The following is a 22,603-nucleotide window of genomic DNA, read 5'->3' as shown; positions in this document are numbered from 1 at the left end:
TATATAATTTAATTAATATTAATATAATTTTTATGACTTAAATTAATTTAGATATATTAATTTTATTTTACTAAATATTATTAAACTATTTTACTAAATATATTATATTCAAATTAACCTTAATACAAAAGAACAAAGACTAAATCAAAATTGTATGTATTAATGTGTTATAAATACACATATATATGTGTTATATATATTACAGTTTATTATATATAGTAAATAAAAAGTTATATATAGGCTACACACACACACACATATTATATATTATTATATTAAGCATATTGATTCATTAATTTTATATTAATATCATTTTCATATTAATTGTGTGTGTTTGATTAAAAGAACAAACAACTCTTAACAGTATGTATTAATTTGTTATTAATTTGTAAACGTGTGTGTATGTTATATATACCGAAACATACTGAAACATTTAGTAGCCTACATATGTTGGTAGATTTTGAAATGTAGTAATATAAATAGGTTAGCCTGTATACAATTTAATAAAGGCAATCAAATGTACATCTACTGTTTTAGTTATTATTATTATTATTATAATTATAGTACAGTATCTGTTTATTTACTCCAGTTTGGTGTTGGGTTTCTGAGCTCGGATTTCGTGACGTTGCTCTCCGTGGGTTCTCCGCTGAGGTGGGATTCAGCGCGCATGCGCAGAGGGGAGAGGTATGGTTGAAAACTCGCAGTCCGTCGCGCTCAGCAGAAGAGGAGCAGCAGAACTAAATGTGACTTATCTGAGCATCATCATCATCACATCTGCGCCTCCGGGAGACAAAGAAGAGACGAACTCTGAAGAAGCAAACAACGCGACCAGAGCCTCCCGGAGTGATATGATATCATCATTATTATTATATCTCTCGACGTGACGACTGTTTGTCTGCCTCTAATGTTTCCAACCCACTGAGACCAGGGGGATTTATTCCTTCTTTTGTTCTTTGCTTTTTGATTGACTATTAATAAAAGCAGCCAAAACGAATAAATACGGGTCATTATGGTTTTGTTAACACTGCACAATAGAAGAGGGTTGAATTGCTTGTGCGCGCAGTTCTTGCTGTGGATTTTATGTGCTGTGGACGGTGAGGAGCAGCAATTCAGTGTGGAGGTAAGAGATCCACAGAAGAGATGATGTTGATGTCCTTCACAGCTCTACATACAGAATAAACCCTGCGCGGGATTGAGCCATTTTGCATGCAAACTACTAATGCAGTTCACCGATTCAAGCTTTGCACGTTTAATCTCTCTATAACACGCACAAATTAAAGTTGATCAAATGACAACAATGCAGATGAATGCCTTGCATTGTTATTTCTGAGACTTGTGGGTGAATGTTTACTGTTAAGACCGAGGGTTTATGATTTATACATTAACTTATTAATAAAAATCAATGTCAAATATGCTAATGTATCACACAAGGGAACACATTCGAAATTAGTGTTCAAGTTACAGTGCAGTTGCTTAGTAAATAAAAAACAGCATGCAGCTTGTGTTGTGAAGCAGATACACTTTTGCTAGTATTATCACTGTTGTAGTGCATTGTATTTATGCATAACATGATGTTGCTACTTCAGTCTATAGCTAATCTGTTGAAAAACACAGTGAAGTGCTTGTGTACTATGTACTATATATGCTATGTGCACAATAAGTGTTCCTTCAGAGGAAAGAGGAGTTTAGTCCATACACTTCCATTATTCCGCTCCAAAAGCTTTTCCTGCTGTTTTGGACACACACACACACACACACACACTCAGGTTTGTTCTATTGGCACAATCTGATTCACCAAAGGGTGGAATAAATCAACTCGACATGACTTGATATCCGGCCAGTAACCAAAGAAGTCAACCTGTCATTACAGCCTAAATATTGTAACGGTAAACATGCTGTTACAGTTCAGCTTTTCGTTTTTTATTAGAAATGCAGCGGCATTTCATGCAAAGCAGCAAAGAAAGCTTTTGCCTTCGAAACGTGCCAACATTATAAAAGTCCGCTGTGAATTTACAGTCGGTCAGAAGTTATGCTCAAATGAGACAGCTGTTTGTGTTGTTTGGAATAGTGAAGTGTGTTCAGGACAAAGTTTTTCTCCTCAAGCGCTGGACGGTGTTGCAGAGCCAGACTGCCTGTTTATGAGCTTGACAGTTGTGTCAGATGCCCTTTATGTCTTTAAGGAGCCTAAAATCTGCGGTAAAGCAAACAATAGCTTGAGACGCCCTAAATTTTCATCCTGACAACCGTTATTCTTTCTGTCTCTCGGAAGATTGCTATTTTAGACCCTTTGAGATTAGAGGCTTTCTCAGGACAGCAGCAATTCAATAACATTTTACAGTACCATGCACTTTAAAGTCCCCAGTCACCGTGTATTTAAGCATCCCATTGTATAAATTAGTGAGAAGCAAAGCAGAATACAGAGTATATGAATCAGATCAGCTTGATACAAACTTCTTCACTGGACTGATTTGGATTTCTTTTTAGAAGAAAGCACCAGTGGCATCAGTGGTTCCAAGCAGAAGCTTTAAAATTCATGGAAACTTTCCATCGCACAGGTTCTTCAGATTATTAAAATATTCTTCATACGACACTCTTAAAAAATAAAGTTTCCAAAAGGGGGTTTTCACAATGATGCCATAGAAGAACAATTTTAGGTTCAGCAACCTTTTAGTGAACAATTCTTAAAAGAAACATATTTTTTTCTTAGTAAAGATTTAATAATCTAAAGAACCTCCTTTTCCACTATAAGGATCATTTTGGGATTTGGAAAGGTTCTATGAATTGATGCCAATAAAGAACGTTTATTTTCAAGATTGTAAACGGGCTTTCATGGCCTTTCAGGGAACAGTTCTTCAAAGAAACAGTTCTTTTTTGAGCATTTAAACAATCTGAAGAACCTTTTTTCACCATAAAGAACCAGTGTGCAATGAAAAGTTTCCATGGATGTTATCGGTTCTTCATGACACCACAGATGCCGATAAAAAGTCTTTATTTTTAAGAGTGAAAGAAAACGATTCGTTGGGGAACCCGAAATGGTTCTGCTATGGCACTGTTGCAAAAACACTCTTTTGGAACCTTTAATTTCAAGAGTGAAAAGGATAGTTTACTCAAAAATTCGGTCATCATTAACTCACTAAAACCAATAGACTGTACACAAAATTTGTCCATGCAATGAAAGCCAATGGGTTTCAATGTTTTTTGGACCTCAACATTCTTCAAAATATCTTGTTTTGTTTTCCTCAAAGTCATACACACTCTTAAAAAAAAGAAAGGCTCTTTATTGGCATTGATGAAGAACTTTTAACATTTTCATTCCACAAAAGGTTCTTTATAGGGGGAAAAGGTTCTTTAGATTAACAAAATGTTCTTCACACTGGTTCTTCTATGGCATTGCTGCAAAAACCACCTTTAAAACCCCAATTTTTTTAAGAATGCAGGTTTGGAATGACATGAGGGCAAGTAAATGATGACAGAACTTTGATTTTAGGTGAACTGTCCCTTTAAGAAAGCCTTGCGTGAATCAAACATTCAATCTGCCAGGGTAAAAAAGCATCAAGGAGACAGACAGAATGCATTTTCCACTTGTCTGAGGTTATAAAAGGACACTGATGTAAAACATTGATGTTTATTGGTGCGGTTTGGCTTACATGCTCTGCTGGTGTGGCAGTGGCAGAGGGTTATATTGGTAGCTTCCTGTGCACAGACATACATTGGCTTTGGAGGGATAAGACAAGTCTCTGTCTTTCTAAATGACGGATCTGTAGTTTAACCTAAATCTGTACAGGTCATGACCGTCTCTGTGGGACTGAGGTCAGGAGCTGATTGGTCACTGGGCCACAGCATCACCTCAATTTCCTCCCTTCCTTGCAGTTCCACATGATTAACACTGTTTTACCAGACACATTAAACTAGTTTTATTGTGTTATGGTTCAATATCTTTTCAAACGTACAATGTACACACTCTCAGTACAGTAGACAAGGTCTCTCTCTCTCTCCCGCTCGCTTTCTGTCTCCGTGTGTATGTGTGTGTTTTGGAGAGAGACATTATTAATAGTGTGTGACAGACAGACAAAAGAGGGATTTAACTAGTGTGCGGCGAAGGCAGTGAGGTGTGTTAAAAAAGAAACCATTGGCAAACTATTTGGTCTTTCAGAAAGCCAAATTATTAAAAGCTGACAATGGACATGTAATCTTTTCTTGGCAGTTCTCGCGCTCTCCATACGTATTGCTCTCTGCAGGTCTTTACGAGGCTTTCAGTTGAAGAATGGCCTCCCAGAACCAGCCGAGGAATTATCTCCCGGGGACACAACTGATTTATTTTTTTAATTAAAAAGTACGATTTATTAAATGGAAAACGTTGTATTAATATAAATCGTTTGGATTATGGAGGCGTTATTTCATTCATTGTATAGATTTAAGTCGTCACGTCTTGCGAAAACGCACGCAGCAAGCTGTAAAATAGCGCCAGAGCTGTCAGTCTACAGAAAATCGTCACTGTGAACAGATAAAGCTCTGTCACATCTCTCCAACAAAGGCGTATTCTCTCCAGAATGACATGTTTGGATGATGTTTGTCACTTCGTATAACATGATGTGTGTGCGTGAATAGAGTCAGATGGAGTTCAGCCTCCAACTTTCTTTTGCAGTTTCTATCATTTTGCTAATCTTTCATTAAAACAAGAGCGAATGTTATTTTTACCACCATGGCTACAGTGATTCACCCCAAAATACACGTGCATACACTGGATGACGTAACGGAAGAATCCATGATATTATAATATATCTACTTTTGCATTTACTCCGAACTAACTCAAACAATGACCTTCTTTTAGACAAAATACACTGTAAAAAATAAGTGTAATTTTAACTGTAAAATTTTGTAAAAACGCTACGGAAAAAAACTGTTAATAGGTTAACAGTAAGTTCCCGTACTATATACAGGGAAAAACTGTAAAATATCTAACCAGACATTTCTTCATTTTTACATGTAATTTTACAGTAAAATGCTGTTAATTTTACAGTTTTTAGAAGTAAAAATAACAAATAAACAAAAAACCTGTAAACTGATATTCCCAGAATTCCCTGCATGACACTCCACATTTGAAAGTATTTTGTTTAAATAATCATGTTTTTTTAATAGTTTTTGTTATTAGTTATGTATATTTGGGCTTTATGTTACATCTTCTGTCGTTTAATGAAAGTTTAATGCATTATTTAAGTATCATGTGTGTTACCATGATGGTGTTTTGTGTTTGCATGAATGACTCTGTGCACCTTCTATATATTAGCATATGCTTCTGCTTGTGGCGAAACTACTTGTGATGAGCTTTGATTCTTCATGTGGCTTTCTCTTTTACCACCTGCATTATTATGGTGGTTGTCAGTATGTTAAAGGTACAAAACAGATTTTAATAGCAGTGTGCATTGTTGAATTTACTGGTTTACATTCAAATTTTCTTGTTTGTAAATTACAGTTTTATGCTGTAAAATTTACAGTTTTGGGCCGTAAATGTGTTTACAGTTTTTCTGTATTTTTTACAAAATTATTCTGGCAACCACAGCTGCCAAAATTATTTTGTAAAAACTACCGAATTTGTTTTACAGTGTAGGCAAGTAAATGAAAATACAGTAAAATATAATATAAAATAACAGTTTCCAAACTGTTGTTTACTAAATAATACTGTTTTTATATTAAAAATCTGCATAAAAATACTAAGCTTCCAGTACAAATATAACATCACATACCATAAACAGCAATATTTATTTTACTAAAACATTTTTTTTATGCTGAGAATAATAAAACTATGCTGAGACTTCCATGAACATTTTGTTGAGTGATGATGCAAATGATTCATTGAATCAGAACTGAATTGATTCATATAAATGGACAGTTTGAACTGATTCGTGTATATGAATTGAACAAATTCTAATGCTAATTTGAAAATTCAAAGACGGTACTAAAGCGGTCATATCTGAGAATCATAGGAGAAGGAAGGATCATCATCTTAAATAAATATGTCATAAATGTCATAAATATTTAATATATTGCCAAGCCCTAACTTAATTCCAGCATTTGGAGTGGGAAAATACTATGCAGAGACATCCATGAACACTTTTGAGCAATGATGCAAATGAATCACTGAATCAGAGTTGAACTGATTCATATAAATAGACAGTTTGAACTGATTCAGACACATTGAACCGACTCTAAATGCTACTTTGATAAATTAAAGATGATACTAAAAATGTTTTAAAGCTCTCATAATTGAGAGTTGTAAGACAAGGAAGGATCGTCATCTCAAATATTTCATAACTGTTCATTATATTGCCCAGCCCTAAATGTACAGCAGCATTTTGGGGTTGATCAAATCGATTTAAATAGACCATTTGAACTGATTCATGTAAATGAATTGAAACAAATCTGACTAATAATTTTTTTTAAATCAAAAACATTGTTAAAAAGCTCGCATATCTATGAGTAATGAAGGATTGGCATCTCAGATATTTCAAAAATATTCAAAATATCACCGAGCCCTAATTGTATGGCCAGTGTTTTGGGTTGAACAGGTCATATTAGGCCTATATTTAGCTAATCTGTTCTGAGTATCAGGTGCAAAATCACATTATTCCGAGCCACGCTTTGGGTTTTGTCACACTTGCACATATAATACACATATTCTCTCACACTCGGCACTCAACACAACACACAGCTTCAAAGAGAATACACAATGCGCAACCCATCCCATAAGCCCTTCGCTTTAACTTTATATGTGTACTAGAGGCAGTGAGGTTGCGTCCTGCTGAGCACAGAGTCCGTGACGGCCCAACTGAATGGGTTCAGTTCTGTCTTTCTCACTGGCCGACAGATTCGATCACAAGAACCCTTTGAATAATGGAGCCATTTGACTAGGTCGGTTTTGTTCCTGAGTACAACATGAGAGTTTCTTTTGAAGGCTCATGAATGAACAGATGCTCAAATGTTTATTAGATCGTTCGCTTCATCATGTGTTTATGCTTTTGCAGTGTTTCTGAGCGCCGCTTTCTGTCTTGAGGCCTACTGAGGACACGAGTAGATTGTTGACTTTTTCTCGGCTCTTATTTGTTAACGGTTGTTGCATTTGCGCACAACGTCATCCTATGCTTGTGCAAGCATCAATGCATGCATGCATTCTGTTCATACATTGTGTCAACGTGTGCATTTCCAGGCAAGATCGTAGTGCTCTGTGCTTCATGTAGCATGTTGCGTTCACACATGGTCTCTCTGATGTCAGTTTGGCTCTATACGGCGAGCAGATTTTCACTGGGGAGGGGACGACACATCCGTCTGTTTATCTGTCCTGCGAGAAGCGAGCACACCAGTGCAACCCAAACGCGTGGTTCTGTCTGTATGCAATGTCTATTTCTAGCTTTCTTACTCCCCGGACGTTATTTTCTTTCTTTTTTGTCTCGCTCGCGCCGTCTCTTGCTGTTTTCCTTGGCGTAATGTTAGTGTGCTGAAAGAGACTGTTGCTCTTCAATCTTTAATGGCATGGGTGATTGCTGTTGTTCAACAGACGCACATGGCACTATAAGCTCTCTTGAGATCTTTGGGGTTTTCTGTTGACACTGTAGGGACCTGGAAAAATGTCCTTGGAGCTCACTCCAGTGATGACTTGATGGCAAGCTCACTTCTACATGGCATAGACACTGACTATACAGTATAAAAATGCAATTTTGACATAACCTGGCTCTTTGAAAATGACTTTTGTTGGTGTAACTTAACTTAAGGTAGTCTTATTTAATTGTATTTTTGAATTGAAACAAATCAAAATAATTTGAAATCAATCACGTTTTACAGTGTACTGTATATTCAAAGTATTAGATTATATTAATATTATTAAGATTATATTAAGATTATATTATTTAAATCAAAAACAAGTTAGGTCAAAATCTAAAAAGTAATCAAAAAGTTGTCCGATTATATTACAAAAAATGTGTAATGTAATGTAATGTGTGTGTTTTACTGATTTTGTGTGTGTGAGAGAAATGTATACACTACTATTCAAATGTTCAGGGTCAGTGATTTTTTTTTTTTTTTTTAAATGAACACTTGTATTTAGCAAGGACACATTAAATTGATCAAAAGTGACAGTAAAGCCTTTTTCAATGATTTATTCATCAAACAAACTTTTAAACGTCTCTATATATAAACTGTGTTTTTATAGTAACATGGAAATAATGTCATAATCCAAGAAAAAACTTTATTTATTTATGTATTTGGTATTTTTTTCCTTCCATTTGAAATGTGACGAATGAAATAGAAGCATAAAGTTAATATCTAATTCATGTTTCATTATTCATTTAAGAAGTCATAACATAAAGACAAAATTTGCTAAATAAAAAATGCAAAATGATGTCACTCACTAAATTAAACATGCAACATAATGAACAACACTTTAGGATACCGTAAGATGTGCTTCACATACTATAAAATACTAGGCTGTATACAATACTGAGCAATATGCATTATGCTAGTACTCCATTCTGAACATGTACTGTAGCAACAGACACAAAGCTCTCTCTGGAGGGAATGAACTGCGAATGAATGAAAATGTTTTGTTTGGAACTGGGTTGAGAGGTTAAAAGCGTGCTAGATCCGTTAGAGAACTGTGACATTCTCTGACATTTGGCCAAAACAGTCGGCAGCGGTTGATGGAGGGCATGAGACGGAGGGGGTAGCCATGGAGATCCCATGTGCGATATGACGCTTTGGTATGTGTCCAAATGAATCATTTAGTGCGTGTGAAAACTGATACCAGAGAGTGATAGCCTTTACCCACACACACTTACACTCACTTAAGCACAGGTGGCGCAAGAGATCCCATGTGTCTAGTGTCGCAGCTCAGCTAAAACAGACAGCAGTTAAGCGCCATTGTGTGAAAAGGTACGTTTTTAATATAAGCTAAACAATGTGCTTAGAAACAGCATATTATATACAGAGAGGCAGCAAAACATTTATGGCAACTCAGTTCTAGCCTTACTTGGAATTGCTAAAATAGTGACTGTTTTCACACAGGTCTCCCTGAACACACCCCTTGTCTGTCACTGGTCAGACAAAAAATAGCCCCGCCCCCAAACTCACACCATTGGTTGAGCAAGTGTTGCTGTTGCTGGGCGGGTCTGGATTCTCAGACAAACAATGTTTTGAAAGAACCACAGATCCAAATGATTACACTTTTAGCTTTTTAACATAAAAAAACAGATATTTCAATTCTAAAGATGCACATAGGATTTTAAAGGAAGGAATGTGACGTATTTTGGACTAGGCAAACTCAACAGTCTGAGTTCTAGCTTCACTTGAGTTCTAGCTTTACTTGTAATTGCTGAGTTCTAGCTTCACTTGGAATTGCCAAAATATTGACTGTTTTCACACAGGTTTCCCTGAACAAAATAGATAGCCCCGCCCCAAACTCACACCAGTGGTTGAGCAAGTGTTGCTGTTACTTGGCAGGTCTGGATTCCTGCTTTGAAAGCACCACAGATCCAAATGTTTATACTTTTAGCTTTTTAACAAAAAAAACAGATATTTCGCTTCTAAAGATGAACAAAGGATTTTACAGTATTTTTGACAAGGCAAGCTCAACAGTCACTTATTTATCTGTGATCTATACTCCATCTGTACATGTTGCCATGGTCACATCTTCTCTCTGAGGGCGTTTCATTGCTAATGAAGCGTTCGGACGGCCTTTAGGGTTCAGCTTTGATGTTTCTATGAGGCTAATTAGGCCTCGTTTGGCTTATTAGCTAGTGATCCATGAAGCACATCAGCTCTGAAAGTTCAGTGGCGTGGTTCGGCAAACAGACTACGGCGTCAGGTCCGCCCCGGCCTAAATCATATTGTGTGATGTTGGTTGACCTTTTTGGAGTTCAGCAATGGCTATGTTCCAGTGTTATTTTTATAGTTTTATAACTAAAAATAAAACTATTAAAAATGAAATTGTTTGCAAAATATAAAAATTACAAATTAACATTTTTTTTTTCTTAGAATATAAATATTAAATAAAAAAAATGTTAACTTAAAAAAATGTAAAAGAAAAAAAAAAGAAAAATGAATTAATGTTGATTTGGCAACTAACTGAAGTAAAATAAAAAGTACTAAAATTACTAAAACTAAAATTTAAATAAAAATAAAAATAAATAATAATAATAATAATAATACAACTGGCACAAAAGAACCAAACAAAAAAAATTACTAAAATAAAAATAAAAACTAAAAATATAAAAATGAAATCCTAATTTAAAATACGAATAAATGCTATATTAGTATATAAATAATACTAAAATAACACTATTATGTTCAAAAAGAGGGTACTAGCATATGTACTATTAAAAAAACTTTTGAAAAATTGTTGTGCACTCTGACAAAATAAAACATTTGGAAGCAATGTATAATCACATATATAATATTTCATTATATTACAGTAAACATTTTCCTAGTGACCAATATTTTTGAGACTCAGTGTGCAATACTACAAAATAGGAATTACACGCATCATTTTCCTGAATGTTATTCATATGGTATTTATGGCTCATGTGATTGGCTCATGAAAAATGTACCTATGAGCAAAGAAGACAGCTCACTTCTTCCAGAAAGTCCTTCAGTAGATGTGTAACTGCCAATGAGATGAATGGAAATGCTAACGGATATCTTTCTCATTGACTAGTTTGCTATTTGGAACACATCCATAATCATACATGAATGGCTGATGGGTTTCAAAAATCAAGATTTCATTAACAAAGAAACAACAGTTAGCTAACAGTTTTCAGCAAAAAATAAGAAACAAGGAATGAACGAGTTGGGAGGCTAAATGGTTAAATATCTGGGCTTATAACTTAAAGCTTGTAGCCCAAAGTGTCTTTCAGCAAGACACTTGAGTGAAAAAAGGTACAGTAAAGTGCTTTTGACAACAAGTACTAAAATTACTAAAACTAAAATTTAAATAAAAATAAAAATAAATAATAATAATAATAATAATACAACTGGCACAAAAGAACCAAACAAAAAAAATTACTAAAATAAAAATAAAAACTAAAAATATAAAAATTAAATCCTAATTTAAAATACTAATAAATGCTATATTAGTATATAAATAATACTAAAATAACACTATTATGTTCAAAAAGAGGGTACTAGCATATGTACTATTAAAAAAACTTTTGAAAAATTATTGTGCACTCTGACAAAATAAAACATTTGGAAGCAATGTATAATCACATATATAATATTTCATTATATTACAGTAAACATTTTCCTAGTGACCAATATTTTTGAGACTCAGTGTGCAATACTACAAAATAGGAATTACACGCATCATTTTCCTGAATGTTATTCATATGGTATTTATGGCTCATGTGATTGGCTCATGAAAAATGTACCTATGAGCAAAGAAGACAGCTCACTTCTTCCAGAAAGTCCTTCAGTAGATGTGTAACTGCCAATGAGATGAATGGAAATGCTAACGGATATCTTTCTCATTGACTAGTTTGCTATTTGGAACACATCCATAATCATACATGAATGGCTGATGGGTTTCAAAAATCAAGATTTCATTAACAAAGAAACAACAGTTAGCTAACAGTTTTCAGCAAAAAATAAGAAACAAGGAATGAACGAGTTGGGAGGCTAAATGGTTAAATATCTGGGCTTATAACTTAAAGCTTGTAGTCCAAAGTGTCTTTCAGCAAGACACTTGAGTGAAAAAAATTACAGTAAAGTGCTTTTGACAACAGCATCTGCCAAGTAAATAAATGTCAGTCTCACCAAAATACACCTGGAGGCCCAAAGCTCTTTGTTCATTTGGCATGCAGTCCACATCCAAGGAGCCAACGTATCTTGTTGTATCCTGGTTGTGGTTTTTAATGGCCTCAATCTTCTTGAAGCTGCACCAAACATGCCAAGTGTTCCCAAATCCAAAAGCACCTCAGAACACGCTCTCTCCCTCTATAGGTCCCCTGGGGTAACTTCAGTCCTCACAAAATCCCCTCCCTGTCTTAAAGGCACACTAACGTTGACTAGATACGGCCAAATGTACCAGTCATACACTAAATAATCCATAGCTCAGAGGAGACCTTTTCTGATTATTTCTCTACTTACATAACACGCATGTATCTATCTTTACTGTATTAAATGTGTCTCTGCTCTGATATAAGGTGATTGACAGAGAGGTGTTAGAAAACATTGACCTGCTGTGTGGAGCTCAGCTGTCTATCATCAGCAGATAAAAGAGGGTATATAACACAGGAAAGCTGGAAGAAGAAATGAGTTTAGACACCAGGGAACATGAGGATGAACCTAAAGTGCCAAACGCTTCGGATTATCCTTCTTTTTATCATAATTTCCACAATGTTTTGTGTTCCTCGCTAATTATATGTGAATGTTTGGATGCCAGCTAGCATACTATAAATCTCGTATTGAGGCATGAGAGTGGTGCAGTTCATCTTAGGACAACTGAAAAACAGATGGCTCTCAAGAGGATAAAATTAGAATGCAAAATAATTCTATCAAAATGTGTAAATAAATTATGTAAAATAAATTAAATTAAATTGCATTAAATTAAACATTAAACATGTATTACTATATTATATTATATTATATTTTTTTATTTTATTTTATTTTATTTTATTACACAATTTTTCTTGTCTCTAAAAACAGTTTATAGAAAGCAGAATGCAAAAATAATTGTCAAAATCTGTAAAATAAATCAATTAAATTAAACTGAATGACATTAAACTTTAAACATGCATTATTAATAATAATAATAATAATAATAATAATAATAGCACAATTTTTCTCAAAACGTCATTCAAAAATGGTCAAAATCTGTAAAATAAATGAAATTCAACTGCATTAAACTGAACTTTAAACATGTATTATATTATATTATATTATATTACAAAACTTCTCTCCAATGCAAAAATAATTGTCAAAATATGTACAATAAATAAAATTAAACTGTATTGAATTATATATTTAATTATACTTTAATTATATATTATATTATATTATATTATACACAATTTCTCTCTAATCTTGTCTCTAAAAACAGTCCTTAGAAAGCAGAATGCAAACATAATTGTCAAAATCTGTCAAATAAATAAATTCAATTCAATTTAATGGCATTAAATTAAACTTTAATTAATGTATTATTGATATTAATAATAATAATACACAATTTTCTCTAAACTTGTCTGTGGACACCACAAGGGTTGGGAACATATGATCTACCCAAATTAGCTACAGTATTCAGCTATTTATATAGCTATTTAGCCATTAAAAGTCCTGTGGTATGTAATTTCTGCTTCACTACTAAACTACTAAACATAATTGCAAAAATAATGATTTCAACCAAGTTTGAACAAACAAATAGTCCCACAACACTGGTTAAGCCAATGATGTTATGGCTAAACCAGTCAGGCCTTTCAAACAAACACTTCACACTTCACTTTTAAGGTTACTGGTTTAAATAGTACAGCGTGTCTAAAACCTTGCCAGTACTTAACGCAATAACGCACCATACCTCCCACAGATTAAGTTGAGCTGCACTGTGTTTGTTTATACTCATGGTTTTTGCCAGGATTTTGCAACCTTTTGGGTTTGGTTGAGGTTTTGAAACAAAGCTTGAAAATAGTTGGTCATTCTTCTTTCTGGAAAAATGTCCCTCAGCACCCTAAACAAACAGAGGAACATGAAGTGTTGGGCGTAGATGCTGGGCAGCAATAACTGTGTTGAGTTGTGCAATCGAATAATAGCACCCCTGCACAATGCCGCCTACAAAAACGTGACAGATTTGCTGCTCTGGTTTGGTTTCCTCACTCACTTCAGGTCTGTGCATTATGCAACACCTCATCACATATGTGTCTGTAAACCCGAACCACCATAGATCTCCTTGGATCCCGTTCCAACATCAAATTAGGTTACGGTTTTTATTCATGAAGTCTGACTTTCAGTGCCAAATGCCTGTGCCAGTTAAAAACATGATTCCTGTGCAGGGGAAAACATCTGAAGATAACAGATCGCTGTTTAGCTAACAGCATGCTGTGAGTGAATGCAAATACAGGATATTTTAGCACAGCGTTACACTTTCCTGACCAGACGTGCCATTAGTCGGGCTGAAGGTCGACCAGTAAAAATTCTGTTAAGAAATTCTGAATTAAATTGTTGGTAGGTCTAAATGTGTTATGCATATTTTAGCTGACCCTAGATGAGATATTGCTCTTTCATAGCTCAGTAAACCTGAGTTATCCATTCAAGTTTGAACATTGTCAGATGATTCTACTAAAATTAATTTGTAGAAAGAAAAAACATTTAGTTTGAGTGAAAACTAAAACGAAAAAAAAAAAACTATTAAAATTGTTTTCGGTAATTGAAAAATGAAATAAAATAAAATAATTTGATGAAAAACTTAAACTTAAAAAAATCTTAAGACAAGTTGCTTTGGAAACTAACCTAAAATAAATAATTTGAAGTTGAAGTACCAAAATTACTAAAACTAAAACCAAAATAAATATTTCTAGAAGAAATAAAAAAAGAACTAAGACGGCAAAAACAAACAAACAAACAAACCAAAAAATACTAAAATGTAAATCAAACCTAAAATGAAAACTTGTACATATATAAAAATCTAATTTATATATTGAATATAAATATAATTATAAATTAAAATTCTACATATTAAATGAAAAACGTCAACTTAAAAAATCTAAGATATGTTGCTTTGGAAAACTAAAATAAATAAGTGGATTTTGAAGTACCACAATTACTAAAACCAAAACCAAAACCAAAATAAAAAAAACGTATATATAGAAATATGACAAAAAATAATAATAAATAAACACAAAAACCCATAATATAACAAAAACATAACATAAATAAAAACAAAAAACATAAAATACATAACAAAATTACTCAAATGTAAACTAAAACTAAAATGAAAACATATTAAAAGTCTAATTTATATAATATAATTATTAAAAAAAAAATCTAAATATTAGATGAAAAGCTTCAACTTAATGCTTACCTGAAAGAAATAATTTGAAGCTGAAGTATCAAAATGACTAAAACTAAAATTACTAAAAATGTAAATAAAAATGAATATATACAAAGATGACAAAAGCACATAACAAAATCACTAAAACATATATGAAAATGAAAACGCATACAAATAAAAAAATATAATTTATATAAACACTTCTGTATTAAACTCCTTAACATGATTTACCTGAGTAGCCCATGTTCCTGGAACAATTTTCTTGCCGACCTCAAACAACATTTGTTTAAAGCTTATAGTTAAGTTTAGTGCAATCATTCCCATTGATTGTAAGGGTGGGTTAGGATTAGGTTTAACCTTAGGGACATGGTTTGGCCTATGATTGTTTGCTAGGAAAGTTATTCCAGGACAAATAAATAATGTTGATCCAGGAACATGTCGTACTTGGGTAAATCGTGTTATGTGTTTTAGTTTAGTATGTCATCAAATTACGTTTGCCAGCTGCAGGACCTTTAAAAAAAACAACAATTGTAAATCTCCCATAGAAATATCTAGCTCATATTTCACCCCAAAACTGAAATTTTCTTTAGCATATGAAAATGATACTTTGCATAAATATCATCCTCATTACAGCAGTGCAAAATAAATATCATTCTCATGACTGAAAATGATCCACAATGCAAAAAAGCTTCATTTTCTGTGTGCAAATATAATAGATGTCCAAGCAAAGAAGGAACAGAAACCCAGTTGTATTTTATGTAGATTTTCTGATTTTCAAGCCAGTTATTTCTTTGCATGTGGCATATAATGTCTAATTTAAGTATTTTTTCTTAATGCACAGTCTAAGTTTTATGAAAGTTAGTATACTAAATAATACTATACTAGTTAGTAATGTGTCGAATTACTAAAAAAGCAATATGCCAGCAAACAAAGATACATTGTAAATAAATAAATAAACAATGTTGTTTCAACTTAAAAAAGTTGTATGATGTATGTTCGAAAATGTTTGTTTAGTCTTGAAACGGTAAGTTGTACTAACATTCCCATTATGTTATGAAAACGTTATTTCTGAATGTTCTGAACATTCAAAATGTAAATTTTTTAAACATTTAAAAACCATTTAATTTTTTCTTGGTTATAAGAACATTAATGGAACATTACATATATTTTGTAAACATTATGGTAACTTTTACTTTTGAACATTTCGCGAACATTCTGAAACAGTAACATTTAAAAACATTAGACGAGTTTTCAACTAAAACGTTTTAGAAGAAAACCGTTCCATGAATCTTTTGAGAACATAAAAGACCTTTGAATGAACAAATGCCATTTTAAGTATATTTCTGAGAAGTACATAAAGCCAATTTCTGCGAAGTAGACTAAAAGTATACTTTCCTATTTTTAGTTTAAAAGAAGTATACTAATAGCACACTTGAATAAACTTCTTTTTCGTAAGGGACGTTAGGACAGGGATGTTCTTATAGCTAGAGGAGAGATGATAATTCACACACACACACAGACACACACACAGACACACACACACACACTCAGTGTCATGATGAGTGTTGTAGAGTTGTGATGCATTTGGCTGTTGGCTGAAGGCAGCAGATAGGTCAGCAGAGGATCCGTGTAAGCACTAACTACCGCTTCTCTCCAGCATTAATGAGAAAGCCACTTCAAAACAAACTCAACCTTCTTTTTAATCTGCTAATGGCAGTAACGGTAGCAGCGGCCATGTTTCTACAGAAAACTCTGTCAGTATGAGTTAATTTGGCTATAAGAGAATACAATTCTGTCTGGTTATGTCTAGATATTTACTTAGGCATATTAGTTGTTTTTTTCTCTCAATTTCATATGTATTCTATTATTAGTTATTTTAGCTATGTTAAAAAAATAATTCAATTATATTAAATTATACTTTGATATTATATTATATTAAGTGTTTTCAGTTAAGTGGTGAACAAATGAAAATAAAAATTGTTATTACAAGGCTTATTTGATTGGTGGATTGTTTAATGGATTGCGTAACAAGTTTATATATATATATATGTGTGTGTGTGTGTGTGTGTGTATTTTTCTTTTTTAACTAATCATAAATTGCATATTTCAGTAAGTTGTGGACTAAGAATTAATTAAATATATAAAATCTTAAATATATAAATATACATATATATATATATATATATTAAAAAATCAATTAATAAAATATGCATAAAATCTCATTTTAAAAATATATTTATATTTATAAAAATTATATTCAAATTTATTTACATTTATTTATATTTTTACATTATTCATTTTTAACTCCACACACTTATATATAATTGCATATTCGTAAACAAGAACTACTATTTTAATTTTTTTTATATTTACAAATGAATTACAAATTACAAATCAATTATACATACTAACATACATGTATTTATATATAATACAAATATATTTTTATTATATAATACGGATATATATTAGTAATACATTATTTATATATACAAATGTGAGATTAATTAATGTGATGAATTATGATAATTACACATTAATTAGAAACATAGGAGTTAGTTCAGCCTTGCATGTAAAGCTACGGTTATATGTTACACTCAGCATGCGAAGAATGAAAATGTATTAATGCATCGACTCATGCTTAAAATAATATATGTTCCCACAGAAGTAACATTTAAACAAAGGTCTCTCTCACTCTCAGGCTTGGCTGCAGAGGTATGGCTACCTCCCTTCCACTGACCCCAGAATGTCCGTCCTGCGGTCAGAACAGACCATGCAGTCTGCTATCGCTGCCATGCAGCGTCTCTACGGCCTTAACGTCACCGGTGAACTGGATAAGAACACCATTGAGTGAGTATAGCAGTTACACTCTCACACGGTCACTCAATCCAATATCAGCTGATTCTGGGTCAGAAGTTTAACATGATGTTGTTCTTCTCAGAGACTCTTTAACATCATTGACTGTGTACAACAAAATAAGTGGCCATACTTTACCGTTGCGAAAACCAACAAAGACGGTTGCCAGCATGTTTAGTTCCCCATCATGGACTGTCTCTACCGACACCTGCACTAGTAATGCCAAAGTCATGGGTTAAATTCCTAGGGAATAGACCTAATAGACCTTAATCAGGGTAGTGTCATATTTAATTTTTGACAGGAAAAACAGTTTTGAAAGTGGTGAAAGTTGAAGTGATCTGGGACCTCTATACAGCATGTACCATTGTGAAATCTATCCCTCGCAGTCTCGTTTTCATCCGCATTAAATTCAATATGGTGTCTAACCTGACTACAATTTATATCTTGAACGTATTTTTTTGGGGGGCTAAAACATCTGTGAAATGTATGAATGTAAATAGCTAAACCACAAGCGAGATCAGCGTAAACCACCCCGGACTAGCTTGAAAACTGATTTCAGAAGGGTAATGGATGGGGAATTACCTGATTTTATTTTAGAAATGCCTTTACAAACTGCTCAAAATCTAAAACACAATATGAAAAATGCATACTGAATTTGGTGTATAGCAATGATTCCCAACCACACACTTAAAAAAATAAAGGTTCTTTATTGGCATCTATGGTTCCATGAAGAACTTTTAACATCCATGGAATATTTCCATTCCAGAAAAGGTTCTTTATAGTGAAGAAAATGTATTAAAATTTTTTTTAAATGTTCTTAACAGATTTTTTTTTTAAGAACTGTTCTTTGGGGAACCAAAAATGGTTCTTCTATGGCATCACTGCGAAAACAACCTCTTGGAACCTTTATTTAAGACATTTTTCTAGTTTGGCATTATTGAAAGACACTCAAACCTGTCTGATAAGGGCTGCAAACGTCAAAAATGGTTGGGAAACACTGATATACAACATCTGGCCGCTAGGATCCTGGTGATGTCATAACTCTTATGTGATCTTTTTGTTTCCTTTTTGCTTCGGCATAGTGATATCACCATAAGGTGAGGCTGACTTTTCTCTTGTGATTTGTTTCTTGCTTTCAAAACCATACTTGTCTTGGCTCCTCTTTCTCTGTGTGAACTCTAATTGAAGGGGATCGAGAGGGATCAGTTTTATGAATACAGTAACCATACATTATATCATATAATTTGATTAATTGGCTGATATTTGGCCTAGATATTTGTCTTTGAAAACATGGTGGACCATGTTAAGTTAGTTAATGCGGTTGATATGATGGAAACCTTGTGTATTTTGAGGGGTTATTCCAGAATGCCAATTAATCTATGAACATTTTAGTGTTGTGTAGAAGCTCAGACAGGCTGGGCTGAATGTCACAAGTGTGGAGCAATGAAATATTAATGAATCCACTTATTTTTCTCTCTCAGCTGGATGAAGAAGCCACGATGTGGGGTGCCAGACCAGTTCGGCGGTGCCTCGAAATTTAGCGTGCGAAAAAGACGTTACGCCCTCACAGGGCAGAAATGGCAACATAAACATATCACATACAGGTTAGTTACAAAAACACACTTACTTTGTGTGTATGTGTGTGTGTTATGAAATGCATTTATTGTTTGTGCATTTCTGTGAAATTTCTGAAAAAAATAAAATCCCAGTCAAACATGTAAATATCCTCAAAACATGACACATTTTGTTTAGAAGCAAAATTGCTTAAAATACTTCAGAGAAAGTGTATTTTTCTAACTTTTCTTTTAAGCATAATTCCAACATTATTTAGTGAGGTTTATGCTTGAATCAATAAAAAAAAAACTTTTTGCCAATGGGGTAAGAAAAACACACTTAATTCAAAATATATTCTCAGAAAACAAGTTTTAATATTTTATGCAATTTTGTTTCTCAAGTATAAATGTGTCTTGTTTTAAGGATGTTTAAATATGTTTACTGGAAGATGACACTAATACTGATTAAGGAAATGATTTTTGCAGTGCCAGCAGCAGTGCTGAGAGAATTAGGCTGTCAGATTCTTCTCCCTCACCTCACCAAAATCCCTTCACTCGTCCTAAATCCAACATTCTCATCTCTACCCCTGTCCCAGCTGGCCTCTTTCCCTCTGTCTTTACAAACCTTTATTTGAATGACTAGATTAAAGGATCTAGTTGCTCTAAATTATTCAAGCCAAATTATTTTTCAAATTACTTCAACTCTTATATACATACATACAGCGGCTCACAAGTTGTTCGTGTTTTTAAAAGAAGTCTCTTATGTTGACTAAAGCTGCTTTTATTTAGTTAAAATGCAGTAAAAGCAGTAATATTGTGAAATATTAATACAATTTAAAGTAACTGTTTTCTATTTTAATATATTTTAAATGTCATTTATTCCTGTGATGCAAAGCTGAATTTTTAGTCTCATTACTCCAGTCTTCAGTGTCACGTGGTCCTTCAGAAATCACTGAAGATACATTTCTGATTATTATAAATTTGAAAACATTTTTGGCATATACAGCAGCTTTTCTGACTAACATTCTTACAATGAGTTATTGTTCTTATATAACCTCAGCGACAAGTGATTTGTATTGTTGTGACATGTATTATACCAACATGATGCTCTCTATAAATGCAATATTTCTTTGATAATCCCACAGTTTATGCATGTATGACTTATATTCAAATATAACATGTTACATTTGCCTCAAAATAATTTGCCTGACAGTATTGTGTCGGTGGGTTTGTGTGATGGCTGTGACAGATAAACTCACACCACTGTAGAACATAAACAGAAGTTTATCCACCTAGAAACATGGTCTCACCTCGGAAGGAAGATTTAGACAGCTGAACAGCTCAAATAACAAATATTCTTACTGAATAATTAATGTGAGTGCTTTGACAAAAAACTCCAGCTTCACATTTCTGCTTTTAAACTCTCTGGCCTGCTCTGATTGTGTTACAAATTACAAAAGACCAGTGTATCTTTTGATATGACATAAGTCAAACAATACGGCCTACTGAGAAAGAGAGCGATAGAGAGAGATTATGATTATGTAATGGAATGGTGGCTTTAGGCAGGAGTGTGTGTGTGTGTGTGTGTGTAGCCAGGCTGAGCAGAATCTTCACGACATGGTGGCGGCAACAACAATACTACAGCGAGGATAAAAGTTACGCCTTCTTTCTTTGCTTGAACATTTGGGCGGTGTTATGCAAATCTTCCCACATAGTGATGTAGACATGTGGGGGCGTGTTAGAATGAGCCGTTTTAGGTAGGCGTGGCTGACTCTTAACTTTTATAAAGAATATCTCTTTGGATTTGAGACTTTAGTCTTTGCAACTTTACAGATCTTCTTTATGCACCAAGAGCTTGTAACACTCCAAAGAGAAACGAAAAATTGAAATCGCATCATATGACCCATTTAAAAACACAAAGGAAAATTTTTTCCATTTTTAGTATATAACTGTCATACCCTCAATTTAATTCTGAAAGGCACACAACCCTGCTTAGTTTAGTGGACAATATCCCTGCTGTTGGATTTTCCATGGAAAGATTTCCTTCTGGTGGTGGTGGTGTAGCCTTGTGGTTAAAGAGCTGGGCTGATAGCCAAACAGTTACAGGTTCAAACCCCAAAAGACGTGATCTATGAATTATAACCATTGTGCCCTCTTGACAAGCACTTAACCCCTACCTGTCTCTGTGATTTAACGCGGTTAGATTGTGGAAACGATTTCCACTGGCTCTGGTCATCAACCAAGTGCTTTCTGGCATCCAGACTTGATGCAAATTTATGCTTCTTTTCTCAGTGATTGTTTTAAACTGAATCAATTCTGTATGTCACAGATGAGAAACACGGCAGGAAGGTTTGTAAAACACCTCACACGGCTCTAACAACAAGCCTTCACAGCAGCTGAGCTGAAAATCTAAGCCTAAAGAGGAAAATAAATATCTGAAGGACCATGAAGTTCAAAGACAGGATTATGATTTCTGGGAAGTACAGCTGAGAAAGACAAAAAAAATACATGAACAGTGGAAGCCAGATGTTGATCTAATAGTTTGCGCTCACAGACAGAACAACTGTATGCGGATGATATCCAAACCCCATCCTGCACCACCTGGAGGGAATGAGAGAGAGAAATAGAGATAGAGAGCTTAGGTTTCCATGAGATATTATGTCTTGTAAATATTTGAAGAGGCACAGCTTTAATACAGTTTAAATTCCTCAGCACATTTGAGAAAACAGCTGCTACTGAGTTGATTGAGAGTTTTGGCTAATACACTATAGACACAAGCACTATGCTGTAGTACCTGATAGTCATACTTAAGTACCTGTATAAGAAGAGATACCCTCATGAAGGTACCTCAAGTAAATGTTAAAGTAACCCACGGGAAACATATCAGATAGAAGTTCTAAAGTGAATGATATTGTATGTGCTTAAGCATCAGAGTCTGTGTAAGAAGATGAATCAGAAAGTGAGTCAGAATTCAGAACCAACTGCTTTTGTTTCAGATTGGTTTGTGAATGAATCATTCAGATAAACTGTAAACCAGTAAACGATTCAATTAAACTGCCTCAAAAGAATGATTAACTGTGTTCTTTTGTAAATGTTGTCAAGTAAAAGTGAAAATCAATAGATATATTTACAATCAGTTGAGTTAGTAATATATATATATATATATATA

General features: G+C 33.7%; 1 protein-coding gene across 1 annotated transcript in view; it reads left to right on the top strand.

Moving 5' to 3' along the window:
* Window positions 1–690: 690 nt before the first annotated feature.
* The window catches only part of LOC107739030 (matrix metalloproteinase-16-like), a 56,910-nt gene continuing 34,997 nt past the window's right edge, over window positions 691–22,603 (top strand). Inside the window, exons 1-3 of the mRNA XM_016550998.1 lie at window positions 691–1,120; window positions 17,727–17,875; window positions 19,363–19,485. Coding sequence (XP_016406484.1) covers window positions 1,010–1,120; window positions 17,727–17,875; window positions 19,363–19,485 — 383 coding nt within the window. The 5' untranslated portion in view covers window positions 691–1,009. The remainder of the gene's footprint in view (window positions 1,121–17,726; window positions 17,876–19,362; window positions 19,486–22,603) is intronic.

The sequence above is a fragment of the Sinocyclocheilus rhinocerous genome, unplaced genomic scaffold, assembly GCF_001515625.1.
Source record: "Sinocyclocheilus rhinocerous isolate Xijiao unplaced genomic scaffold, SAMN03320098_v1.1 scaffold1697, whole genome shotgun sequence".
NCBI lineage: Eukaryota > Metazoa > Chordata > Actinopteri > Cypriniformes > Cyprinidae > Sinocyclocheilus > Sinocyclocheilus rhinocerous.
The sequence above is the reverse complement of the archived record's forward strand: the minus strand, read 5'-3'. Positions and strand labels throughout refer to the sequence as shown.